The sequence below is a fragment of the Lonchura striata genome, chromosome 5, assembly GCF_050655825.1.
Source record: "Lonchura striata isolate lonStrDom1 chromosome 5, ASM5065582v1, whole genome shotgun sequence".
In the NCBI taxonomy this organism is placed as follows: domain Eukaryota; kingdom Metazoa; phylum Chordata; class Aves; order Passeriformes; family Estrildidae; genus Lonchura; species Lonchura striata.
Window position 1 is genome coordinate 57,758,909 of NC_140707.1, and position 12,243 is coordinate 57,771,151.

The following is a 12,243-nucleotide window of genomic DNA, read 5'->3' on the forward strand; positions in this document are numbered from 1 at the left end:
GAAACCTCTAAGCCATGAGGATTTTCTCCATAGTTCAACAGAGCTCACCTTTGAGGACTTAAGGACTGAAGCCGTTTGTATCTCTGCTGTAGAAGATTTTTGTCTCCATCAAGGATCTTAATGAGGAACTCTGAAGTTCTTCAGTACCTCTGCCTGGTATTAGATTTCCCTCTTCAAACTCATAGCTTAGTGCAAAAACAGAACTGACTTACAGCATGCAGAAATAAATGGTCTTACTATGTTTTCTTTATTGGAATTTAGAAAGCTTCCTGAAAGAGAAATGTGTACATATTAAGTCCTCTGCAGTTCAAGAAGAAAAAAATGCATTAAAAAAGAACTGTTCAGTTAGTATCTTCAGAGAATTGTGAGCAGCATGACTCCATTTGTAATTTACAACACACAAGTCACATAATTTTTAAAAACTAACTATTTCCTTCTGCTTTGGCTCATCACAAGGCAATTTCATTGCAAAGCGGTTATATACCATTAAACAGACATGACCACAAGACCAAGAGAGATTGCACAGAAGCCATCTGATTTCACTTTTCCTTATAATTGCTATATAGAAAAAAAAAGGTAGCTGTTCCAGTCCAGTTTAAATGAAGATGTACATTTGAAGTATCTAACTGCAATATTCTCTGCTGAGGTAATTTGAGATTCTCATTACATTTACTACATAACACAGAATTTACTTTGGTAAATATGTGGCTGCTATCTTTTCAGAAATCAAACTGCCAAACTGTCCATAATTGGGTAAAAAATTTAAAAATCAAAATCCAATATGGTAGGTCAATCCAGTTACAAATTTGCTAAGTCTTCCATGAAACATTACTATACTGGACAAAAGGGTTTCAAACAGCTCTTAAAGTAAGTACAGCAAATAAAAAAACCTTTGCTAGGTTTCAAGGCAATAAACGGAATTCACTATATGACCTCTATATAAATAAATGCAAAGACTTCTTGCATTATTTTGGTTGATTCTGTACAAGTTCACTAATTAATTTTATTTAAATATAACTCTTACAACAATTTTATCCAGAACCTTAATGAAAATGAAGAAGATTGACAGTTCTAATATAGAACTTGCACAACAGTTATCTTAACACTGACTTAATAAGGAGAGGCATATAAAAAGACTTAGAAATTACACATTTTAAATTGAAGATGTTTTATCTCAGATTCACTATGAGGATGACACTTGTTCTTTAGTATGCAACTTCATTTTTTACCTGTTAAAGTTATCACAGCAAAATTTACAGAATAATTGACTTTGGCCTTGGTTGTACAAAGACCTATTTACACATTTGAGATAAGCAAGCACCTTCCTCCCTTTTAATTCTATACATGTGTTCAAGCTTTAAGTTTATATTTGGATCTACAAAATCTTGCAAGATAAAAAGTCTCTCATATATACACCTTGGACCATTAGATATTTATATATGTGAATGTATCATCTGCTAAATTACCCATTCTTCACACGGAGGTGAAGCCTCACTTCCATAGTCAACTCCTTGGTGGTGATGGGTTTGACTGCTGAAAACAGCTGTTAGTCTGGGGAGGGTACCTTAAATCATTGTGCAAAGAGATTAACGTGCCTCAAATTGTCCCCAAATGCAATCAAACTTGTAAGTAAGAGCTACATGTCCAAAAGTACATTAAATAAACACCATTAATTGGGTGTTTGTTTTTTAGTTCTGCTTCTTGAAGGTAGGTGGCAAATCATTTTAATGGAAAAACAAATCTCAACACCAAAGAGTTAATGCTGTCTATTCATATCTGAGATAACCCAGTATACCTAAGGTTTAAAAATTATTTTATTTGTCTTGAGACAATCTAGCAACAAGACAGATTTTTTTTCTCAGATAAATATTTAACCCACACCCAAAATGAATGCCTGCTATAGAGAAGGCAATTATTCATTCCACCATTAGAATTTCTGAAGCACTGATAGGTTTGTAAGTACAAGAAAAGCAAGGTACAATTGCAATCAAATACATGACTTTTTACAGAAGGCCTCATTGTGGTAAATTATATACAACATAGTGTTCTCATTTCCTTAAAGTGCTACCATCATTGTCCTGATACAAGATCATCTATTGTTTTAGGAGGTCTTTTAATACAGCACCAGCACTGGCATCAGGGGACACTGGCAGTGGTGTAAAAGTAGGCAATGCATCAGAAATAGGTTTCATAAGCAGATGTCCAGAACTACTAGCTGGAGTTATGAGAGGCACTGCTGCAGATCGAGGTGCTAAAAATGGATTTGCATCTGGTCTTCTACCCACTCCCGAGACTGGAGAATCTGGAATATAGAAAAACCCAAACCAACAATGAGAACACTTTTTAAAAAAACATTTCTTAATCTATCCAAATTTTCAGCATTTGTTCAGAGAGATGTTCTAAAACTGACTATTACTTACTTCTGCAACATTTAAGTCCTTGAAAACCTCCTTGACATGGACTGTAGACACCTTCAAAGAATTTCATTGTCTCTGACTACTCTCATAGAACCATAGAATCCTTTAGGTTGGAAAAGACTCCTAAAGTCAAGTCAAACTGTTAATCCAACAATGCAAAGTCCACCACTAAAACCCTGTAACAGCTCAAGCTGTGCACATGACCACCCTTTGCAGTTCACTTCACCTTTGCAATGCCAGACATGAAGTATGTCACACTGACTCCTTACACAGAGGTGTAAGGGCACATGCACTACAGTGCAGAGCACATGAAGGTTTCCCAACACATGGCACAGCTTCCCTAGGGTCAACCCCAAGAAAACCCCCATAAATAAACAGCACTTTGTAACATCTAACTATTTTAGTTGAATTGAAAGAGGGGTTTTTAGCATCTCTAGCTCTGTACTTACATATAATATGTAGGGGTTTGGTGTTCAGCGCTTTTTGTTTTAATTTTCTTTTGAGTTTACAGCTAAGTTTCAAACAAAACAAGCTTCTGCAAACCAGCAGGCCTATATTAAGGTGCAGTCTTAAATACATGTGAAAAAAATTAACAACAAACTGGACCAGCTAAATTGAAGATTTGAATTTTGAATTATTTGAGACAAAAGTACATCAATTTAACATGCATAATATAAGCTGAACTGTTCTCTGTCTTAGAAAAAGTCAACACTCAAAGTCAATGCTCCTGCACAGCTTACAGGGATTTCACACCAGGCCATACACTTAGCTGATTTTATTTTGGTCCTCTCTGAGCAATCAAGTTCTACACACCAGAGACACTGCAAAGTTGTATTACTTACATTCTTCACTCACTTCAACACAAGTTGATCAACAGGGATGCTGAAAATCAGGACTGGGCTCACTGCTACACCATATGAAGTTGTCTACACAGCAACTGTTTGGCTCTAACAGGTGCTGTTAAATCCTTCCTATATTAAAGAGAATTTGGTCCCTCTAATCTTCTGTATCAAGAGTTTAGAAAGTAAGGTATAGATGCAGTGGGAAGGAGAGATAGGAGAAGAATTAAAATAAAAAAAGACAAGGGCATGGCTGGGGAGAAGAAATCAAGTTCATAATTTACAAGTGAGGAAGCACAGAAGTATTAAAATCCTCTTGAAAACTCTGCCTTTAGTTATTTATGTTCTGTGTAAAGATTAGAATGTTACCTTGCATTTGACTGCTGGGTGGAGTACTGCTAGTTTTACCAGTTCCTGCTGCTCCTAAAGGTTTCATGTGATGAACAGGGAGTTTGGGTGGGGGAAGGCTTGGGCAAGATTCAGTTTCAAGGAATTTCACGAACAGTTCTGAAAAAGACTATAAGAAGCTACTAGTTATTATATTTCACTGATGCTCTGGTGAAAAGCTAAGTCAAAAATAAGTCAAAAACTAAGTCAAAAATACATATATACATAAAATAAAAAACTGTCAATGGCCTGCATTTTTTTACTTGTACTTAGTACTAAGCAGTCCTCAGTGAGTGACAATGAAATTTATTTTCAAAAATACACTCTTAGTGTTGTCTTACTAAGAGGCATTTATATAAAATTGATAAACTCTAAAGATAACACGCATACTTCTACCATGGTTTCCATTATTGATTTAAGCCAGTTATTTCAAGAATTCTATACTATTACTGACATCACAGTAATATGAAGACAGTATTTCCTTAGTCTTTGCTCAACCAATCTCTCCTCCAGAAACATATAAAACCCAATCTTTTCTCTTAAAGCCCATGTATGCTTTATTTCATGAAGAATCTAAAATAAAGGAAGCATGGAATGATTAAAGTGTCAGCAGCATGACAAGATAAAATTTGGCTTATAAAAGTGTGTACTATTCACACAAAAGCATTAATTTTTCTCTTTTACTTCTACAGCTAATCAGACCACAGACCTTCAGTGGCTTATGTGCCTGCACTATTTTAGGGACAAAAAACCAATCCCTACACTTCAAGATGATTTACAGGGTTCCATTCTCAATATTTTTAGCTCAACTGAGCAAAAAAACAGTCAATGCAAAAACCCTAATCCCCCTTGGTCCTTGAGTACATTATTTACTGGTCTGCAAAATGGAAATCTCCATAGATAAACTCATAGCATGATCCATAGCTGCCATGGATCATGCTATGAGATCTGTTGCTTTACACTATTTGAAAACTTAAAATTTCAGTTTTATATGCTGTACATAACAGGAACTAGCTGCAGCAGCTGAAAAAGCTTTTCAATTTAAATTTAAAGGACATATGGGAACAGTAATGAAAACACAATGTGATGGTATTCTATATTGTTGAAAATTGTGTAATTCCATACTCCCACATACATTTAACTTTCAGCATTTGTAGTTTTCAAGATGAAATCCATACTTTAAGAGTGATGCCAGGAACCAGTGGAACAGTAATTGTCTTCTGCATTAAAAGACAAGATTTATCACTGTGTAATTTTTAATGTCTAAATAATTCCTTAGTGCAGGAAAAAAATCTTTTGCCAAAGCAATTGCACAAAACAACACAAGATACAGAAGCACCAGTAAATGTAGCTCAATATACTGATGAACCAAACATGAGCATTAATATGCAACTTCCCCATTCTTCCACTCAAACCAAAAGAATGAATGATTAATTCTTACACTATTAAAAATGTTCTGATGAGTTGGTCTCAAAGGTGTGCTAGGAACACTCTTTGACCCAGCTCCTCCACCAAGCCAGCCAGTCACCCATCTTGTAACTCCTCTTTGCTCTTCAGATAGTAACTAGAGAAATATTTAAAAAAAAAACAAAGTTAGGAAACAAAAAAAATAAAGCAGCACATAAAAGAAAGTGAATAATTATATGCTGCAATGCCACAATGTGGCATCTTAAGAGATAAATACAAATCTTTATTATTGTCAAAAGCATTTTCTCCACCTCCCAAAGAGGTGACAGTCTAAAAAATTGCCTCTTTATTTAAAAACATAAGCCTCCCATTTTTCACAATAACTACTAGTACATATGTAACAGGCTTATTTTTCTGTAACTGATATATTATAGCCACTCTACACAACAGCACAAAATCCTTTTCCTTCTGCATTAGCATTTCTCAGCAAAATGAAATCTACCCTATTAAAATAACAATATCAAAATATTAGGATCCTCATATAAAAAACATTTAAAAGTACCACATAAAAAAAAAAGGTGAGATGAAAGAAGAAAAAACACACTTTCCCCAAAAAATGTGCAGGGACATTCAGTTCAGCAAGTTGTTCTGTTTTCAGGTAAGGATACTGAAAAAAGAAAGAAAGAAAAAGAAAGAAAAAAGAAAGCAAAAGCAAAGCAAGAAAGCAAGCAAGAAAGCAAGCAAGCAAGAAAGCAAGCAAGAAAGCAAGCAAGAAAGCAAGCAAGAAAGCAAGCAAGAAAGCAAGAAGAAAAAAGACAGAAAAAGAGAAAGAAACCAACTAGTTTTCTGCAAAGTATTACCTGATCAAGTTCCTCCTTTTTCAGTCCCAAGATACTTCCCATTAACCTTAACACTTCATGACGTTTATTTTTTGGAGTATGAAAGTGTCCAATAAAGAGATTTCTCATCAACAGTCTGCAGGATAAAAGAAGATAGTTATACAAGTTGCTATTGGGTAACAGCTGACACCACAATATTGATGCATTTATTCCTCATACTCTTGCCTAATTTACAGTAATACAAATAAACACATCAAATACAAATAACTAATGCGTACTTCACCAATTTCCTCTAAGTTGCTGCATTTCTTACACAGTGTGGATTTGGACAGTATTAGCAATATTGGAGGCAGTGAGGTGAAACTGAATGGAACATGAGCAAATCCGGATGTATATACTACTCTCAGGGAAAATGCTCATTCTAAGATCTTGATTCAGCAGAGCATTTAAAAATAAAGCTCTGTGTAGTCCCACACCAAGACATAATGAAGGGGGTAAGGGAGCCCATCTGCCTATTCCTGTTTCAGTTCTGATGGGTAGAAAAGAAAAAAAAAGGACCAAGGAAGAGATTTACATGACATCCAGGTGATGCAGATACATGAAAAGGCTTTCTGTTCACACCCTGAACATTACAAAATATGTTCATTAAGAACTCTTATCTCCATTTGCAGAGCTCATGCTAGGGAAGTGCACTTCTACTTAAGAAACACATCAGTGAGCTGAAGTCACATATCTATTGGCTTTACTAATCAAAATGACTATGTACAACCACCAAACAATTGAAAAATAACAAAATTATAGTGTAATTACAAGGCAACATATAGAAGTACTACTACACCAGTGAGTGCCACATCTGTACATTGCGAGGAATAAACCCAAAAACTTAGACCAAATCTTTCATTAAAGACTTACTTGTCCACTTTTCCTTCTGTGCTGTTCATAAGGTTCATTAGTTTATTTTGCACATCTTCTAACATTTCTCTTTTGATCTCACCTATAAATGTAATGTCACAGCAAAAGAAACAAAACCTTTGAAACATTGTTGCAAAATTGATCATGAATGCATACTTTCATAAATATTGCTATAGTGCTTTTAAGTAAAAAACAAAACCATAAAATCAATGTGATTTTTTTAAAAGGTGTCAACTTAGTAAGTCATTGCTGTTCAAAACCACAAGCTGAAATTTCATGAATGATACTCAAAGCTCAGGTACAGGACCACACATTAAATAAATCCATTGCAGAAATTCTGATGAACTGCTCTTTTCTATCTAAATAACACAGAACTAGAAAGAAACTCTTCAGCAAGGCCTGTGGTGGCAATCTTTTTCATAATGACCAAATTCTATGTTGGCATCAGGTCTTTTGGATCTCTGCCCATAACCTCCAGTATTATCCAAGCCCAGGTAATCTGTGTACCTACTATCAGGTTGCTACAGCCCTTGAAGCACCAAGGAGTTCTCAAGTTTCCTAGATGAATTACTGGCTAGCACAGCAACATCAGGAGCTTGTTGAGGGTCTGTTCTGTTTGGACCCTTTCCACTCCTGTGGCTGATGCAAGCCCTGGAAACAGCATGCTGGGAACACATGAATGCATCGTAGAAACACGTTGTGTTCTAGCAAGAGAGGCAGACACATGCAAGATTACCCACACTTTTGGGAACAAAAACATGAATGGAAAAGATGAAATGCCACAGCTACCACGAACCAAAAACAAGACTGAGAGAAAAATGGCAAGCACTTCAGTCAGGCATCATGGCCTGAAAGGTGAATAAATAGGCCAGAATTCTAAGACAGTGAATGTGAGGTGGCCTAAGACCATAAAGACTGCAAAAGTGTCATCTCTCACCAAACAGGGGTTCTGCAACATACTAACTCTGAAGCCTAATAAAAGTACAATTAAGCCTTATTCACACACAAAGACTTGATAAATATACTATAACATGGACAGTCCATGTGAAGACCAAGTCTACCTTACAGATATAAGCAGACAGGAAGAACTTTTTCTCCTCTCTCCCTATGAGGTATAATGCTTACCTCCAAATCCTTTGGAAAAAATGCTGATCAACTTAGTTCTTAACAATTTTTGGCTCATGTTAACTAAAAATGTTTCATTAAAAAGCCAGAAAAGATACACTTTTGTTTATCAATCTCGTAGTTAATTTTTAAAAAAGCTTCAACATCTTTGTAAGAAAAAATACTTCTAAGGATTTTTACAACCTTCAAATAATCTGTGGTACACAGAAAGGATTCCACTCATTTCCAAAACTTTCAATCTTTAATAAATGCATGCCACAACTATGTTGACAAAACATGGTTCTCAATTAACACTAATTAATTCACTCCTTGAGAATTCACACAGAGATTTCACATATATACACATCAAAGAGCCAGTCTGTGAAATGGATACAACTTAATACGCCCTGTTCAAATACTCCACATCTTTATACAAACATTTTACTTTACAAATATGAATTCTAAGGAGTACAGAATAGAACAAACTAATGTCATGCTGGGAAAGTTCTTATTCACAGAACACACAGAGTAAGCTCCTAATTCAAAGCAAGTTAAAAACTAAAGCAAAATATGTATTATACAATAATGTATCCTGTAACAACTACATGCATATGCATCAAAATCCATTCCAATAATGTGACTGCTCTTCAGCACTCCTCTCTCAACACACCAGGGTGAAGCAAAGGACAATCCATGGTTTCAAAGTTTACATTTACCTAAAATTATGCTACTTTGTAAATATAGTTAAATAGAATACCAGTACTCGAAGGAAAACATAGGTAATATAACTGTAGAATGATACAGCTGCAGGAGCATACATAAGTAAATTGTTATTTGGATGTCCACAGAACAGAAGGGAATAAAGAGTTAAACTACTAATGCCACAAAAAGATAAACAAGCAGCATTTGAAAACAAATTTCACTTAAATTTTACACTGTTGTTATTTCTCTACAAAGCAAGACAATTGTGAATTGCTTTTTCAATTTTTATTAATTTAATTTATTCATTTATGATGGGTTTTAAAATAAAAGTATTAAAAATTTAAATGAAATTAAAAGTATTAATAATTTAAGTGAAAAAAACATTTTGTATCAAAGTGGATCAACTTTTCAGGAACACTACACAGCTATATTCCATGCACAATGATTATGCAACTTTATCCTTAAAAATATTTTTTAAATGGAACATTTCTCTCTAAAATATAACCTGACAGCTGAAAAGGACTTAAACATGTACTTTGGGTGTATGAAAAGACTAAGTAACAAAAAGGTCCTGAGCCAAAATACAGCATGAACTGCTGTAAACCAGACATTTACAGTCTCCAATAATTTGTTAACCATTTATGGCAACCCAAAAAACTTCATCTGGTACATCTTATACTTTTCCATTAAAATCACTTCTTCTGCCAAAAAAATCCATTAAGAAATCCTTCAAAAGATTTGGCTAACAAAACTGTGTCTGGGAATGTATTTGGCAAATTTGCACTAAGACATTTTATGTTTTCTTGTATAAACAGAGAATATGAAGTGTTATTTTTTTCTATAAAAATAATTATATACTGTACATACAACATTAAAATGCTGTTTCCTTTATGCAACAATTCAATTTTATCAAGTAAATTGCTTGCCAATACAACACTGCTTGATACTCTGCTTTCTTATGCAAGGGTTTAACATCAAAATTAAACAGTAATGAAGAACTTCCCATTTAAGAATGCAGTATTTGCCTATGCCAAAGTTAGTTTCAACCCAGCATATTTGTGAACTTTTGCTGTGAATGTCAGTAGTGAGACATAGGTATACAGATCAATCAATTCAAAAACAGATCAGTAGTTGTACATTATGCAGCAGTCTGCAATTAAATTTAGCTTATAAAATTAATATGTGAACTCAGGGACCACTTCTGTGATGCCCATCTGGATGCCAAATTGCACTTAAAGAGATTTAAATTTATGTATGCATTCAAACATGTAGCAGAAAAGAAATACACTCTTTTCTAGAGTTCTTGCTGGAATCTTGAAGACTTTCAAATGAGATCTCATACCACCTATCGGTCATAAGCAAGAATGCTTCAAGAAAACATCACTTATTACAAGAGTAAGACTTATTATCATTTATAAAGGTGTAGCAATAATTAGTTGCATATGTTCAAAGCATGAGTTACCACTGCATCTAGCAGAGATGGCAGTCACATCTGTGCAAGAGCTGCTGCCTCTATGTCTCTTACCAACTGCACACCTTTATCTCTACCTCACTGTACTCCTGTATCTATGTCAAATATGGTAGCTACTGTGGAAAATTTGACAACATTCGGTATTTCACCACCTTTTTTAAAAGACACTTACAGAGCTAAATCAAGTGTCTTGGTGTTTACACAGGGAAAAAAAAACAAACCCCAAAAAACTTCTACAGGTCTTTCTTTTGAGAAAGATCTCTAACAGAAGGTAAACATACATTTTCATATTTCCTTTATAAACAAGAAGTCCTCAGAATATGGCACAGAATTAGTCTCTCATAGGATATGAATTTAGCTAAATTTCTAGGAATACTACATTGCCTCCTCAGCTGCTTGAAATATTTTAAGCAGAAATGAAAGAAATGTAGTTACCTTCTTTCTTAAGCTCTTCAATCTGCTCCTCTTTGATGTCAAGCTGCTCAGTAAGCCTGGATGCTGCATCCAGAGCAGCATTTGCCTCTTCTAAACTCATCTAAATAGAGGGTAGGAAAGGGACAAAAAGAGAAGCAGGGAAATCACTATCACAATTACCCTAATACCACACACATCAGACATAACAGAGATTGCAATTACTTGTTCTTTCCAGAAACTGGATTGTAAACACCCTCAAAAAATAGAGGGTCAGCAGAGAGTCAGGTACTTTGCTTGCTCAGTGAAAAATTACGATTTAGTTTCACATGGTTCAATTTTATTACTCGGCCCACCTGCAGTGATGCAACTTTTTCTTCTAGATTTTCTGCTTTCTTCTTCCATTCTGCACTCTGTTTTTGGTGTCTCTCCAGCTCAGCTGAATACATAGCTTTTTCTTCTAAAGAATTAAAAATTAGAGACAAAACAAAACTATCTTAATTTACAACATATAACTCTTCTTGGGACATGCAAAACCTCAGCATTATCATATCTGGTCTTCATGAGGTAGAGATGGAATTTAAATTTCATAAATGCAATATTGATCAACAGTTTTCACAGAATTGTTTTATAATAGTCAACAGATTCTGAAGTTCAGGCTATCAAAAAGGAAACTAGGTACTTCAAAAGCACCAAAATCTGGTAAATATTCCTGTTGCAAAATACTTGTTGCAATCTTTGCTACTTCTTGACAAACCTTACCCTGTTGGAACTGCTCTAGTACCATCTGCAGGTTGGCCAGAGACAGTGCATACTGCTTCACTTGGTCCTGGGAGATGGTCAGCTGCAGCACGGTTTCATCTCTCTGCTTGGACACTAGGTTTAACTGCTCTTGCAAAGATTCCACTTGCAGACTAGCCTGATGACTAAATGAAAACAAGATACATTATTAAATAACAGAAGTTATCACAGTGAAAATTAAATCCCACCAAAAAAAGCTTACCAAGATTTTTGAGCTCAGTTTACAAAAATGATGGCATTCCTCTCACCCTGCCCTATTCCTCTTTAAAAACAAACAAAACCAACCTAGAAGGGGATTTAGAAGAAGTCTGGCAACAAAATTTTGGCAATAAAAAAAAAAATCCCAATTTACTTCTTTTGTTTGAAATGCGTTAGAAAAAAAATCCTAGTTTTTGTTCATTATTGTAACAGTATCTTCAAAAAACAAATCCCCATTTTCCTGATTGTTTGTTTCAATTACTATGAATCAAAAGGTCTTTCTACCAGTTTTTACTTTTAACCCCAGTCTCCCAAGAAATCATCATATCTTGCTACTTACTAACAACTGAATGCTCCACTTAATTTCCCATTGTGCAAAAATATTCTAGCCTCCCAGATTCTGCTACCCCGAGAAATTCAGTGCATCTTTGTCTATATGTTTATACTATCAAGAAGGAAGGTCTCAGCAGTGTGTCCTTCCCATGGTATCAGGCACAAAGTACAAATGTGTATGTGTCTCAAAAGCAATTCACAAGGCATGACAGTCACAAACAATGCACATCTGTGCATTGAAGTGTATAAAATAAGACTCTTTCAAACTTTTTTAACACACAAGTAAATTGATGGGTTAAGGATTTTTTCTAGTTCTAAGCACTATGGATGATGTAAGGTTTCAATAGTTGCTACTGAAAGGAGAAATACATTAAATTCTTGACAGTAGCCAAGTATATTTCAAATCACCCTCGTGATTCTGA

General features: G+C 34.9%; 1 protein-coding gene across 2 annotated transcripts in view; it reads right to left on the reverse strand.

Annotated features, from left to right (window-relative positions):
• Positions 1–228: 228 nt before the first annotated feature.
• Positions 229–12,243, reverse strand: part of TRIP11 (thyroid hormone receptor interactor 11) — a 30,133-nt gene continuing 18,118 nt past the window's right edge. The window contains exons 13-20 of one of the 2 annotated variants that reach the window (XM_021531946.4): positions 11,252–11,415; positions 10,846–10,949; positions 10,514–10,613; positions 6,802–6,883; positions 5,911–6,025; positions 5,085–5,207; positions 3,626–3,773; positions 229–2,302 (exon numbers count right to left, since the gene is read on the reverse strand). In XM_021531946.4, the coding sequence (XP_021387621.3) occupies positions 2,094–2,302; positions 3,626–3,773; positions 5,085–5,207; positions 5,911–6,025; positions 6,802–6,883; positions 10,514–10,613; positions 10,846–10,949; positions 11,252–11,415 (1,045 nt within the window). In that variant the 3' untranslated portion in view covers positions 229–2,093. Of the gene's footprint in view, positions 2,303–2,931; positions 3,389–3,625; positions 3,774–5,084; positions 5,208–5,910; positions 6,026–6,801; positions 6,884–10,513; positions 10,614–10,845; positions 10,950–11,251; positions 11,416–12,243 lie in introns of those variants that run through there. The other variant, XM_085582271.1, reaches the window with a different exon arrangement.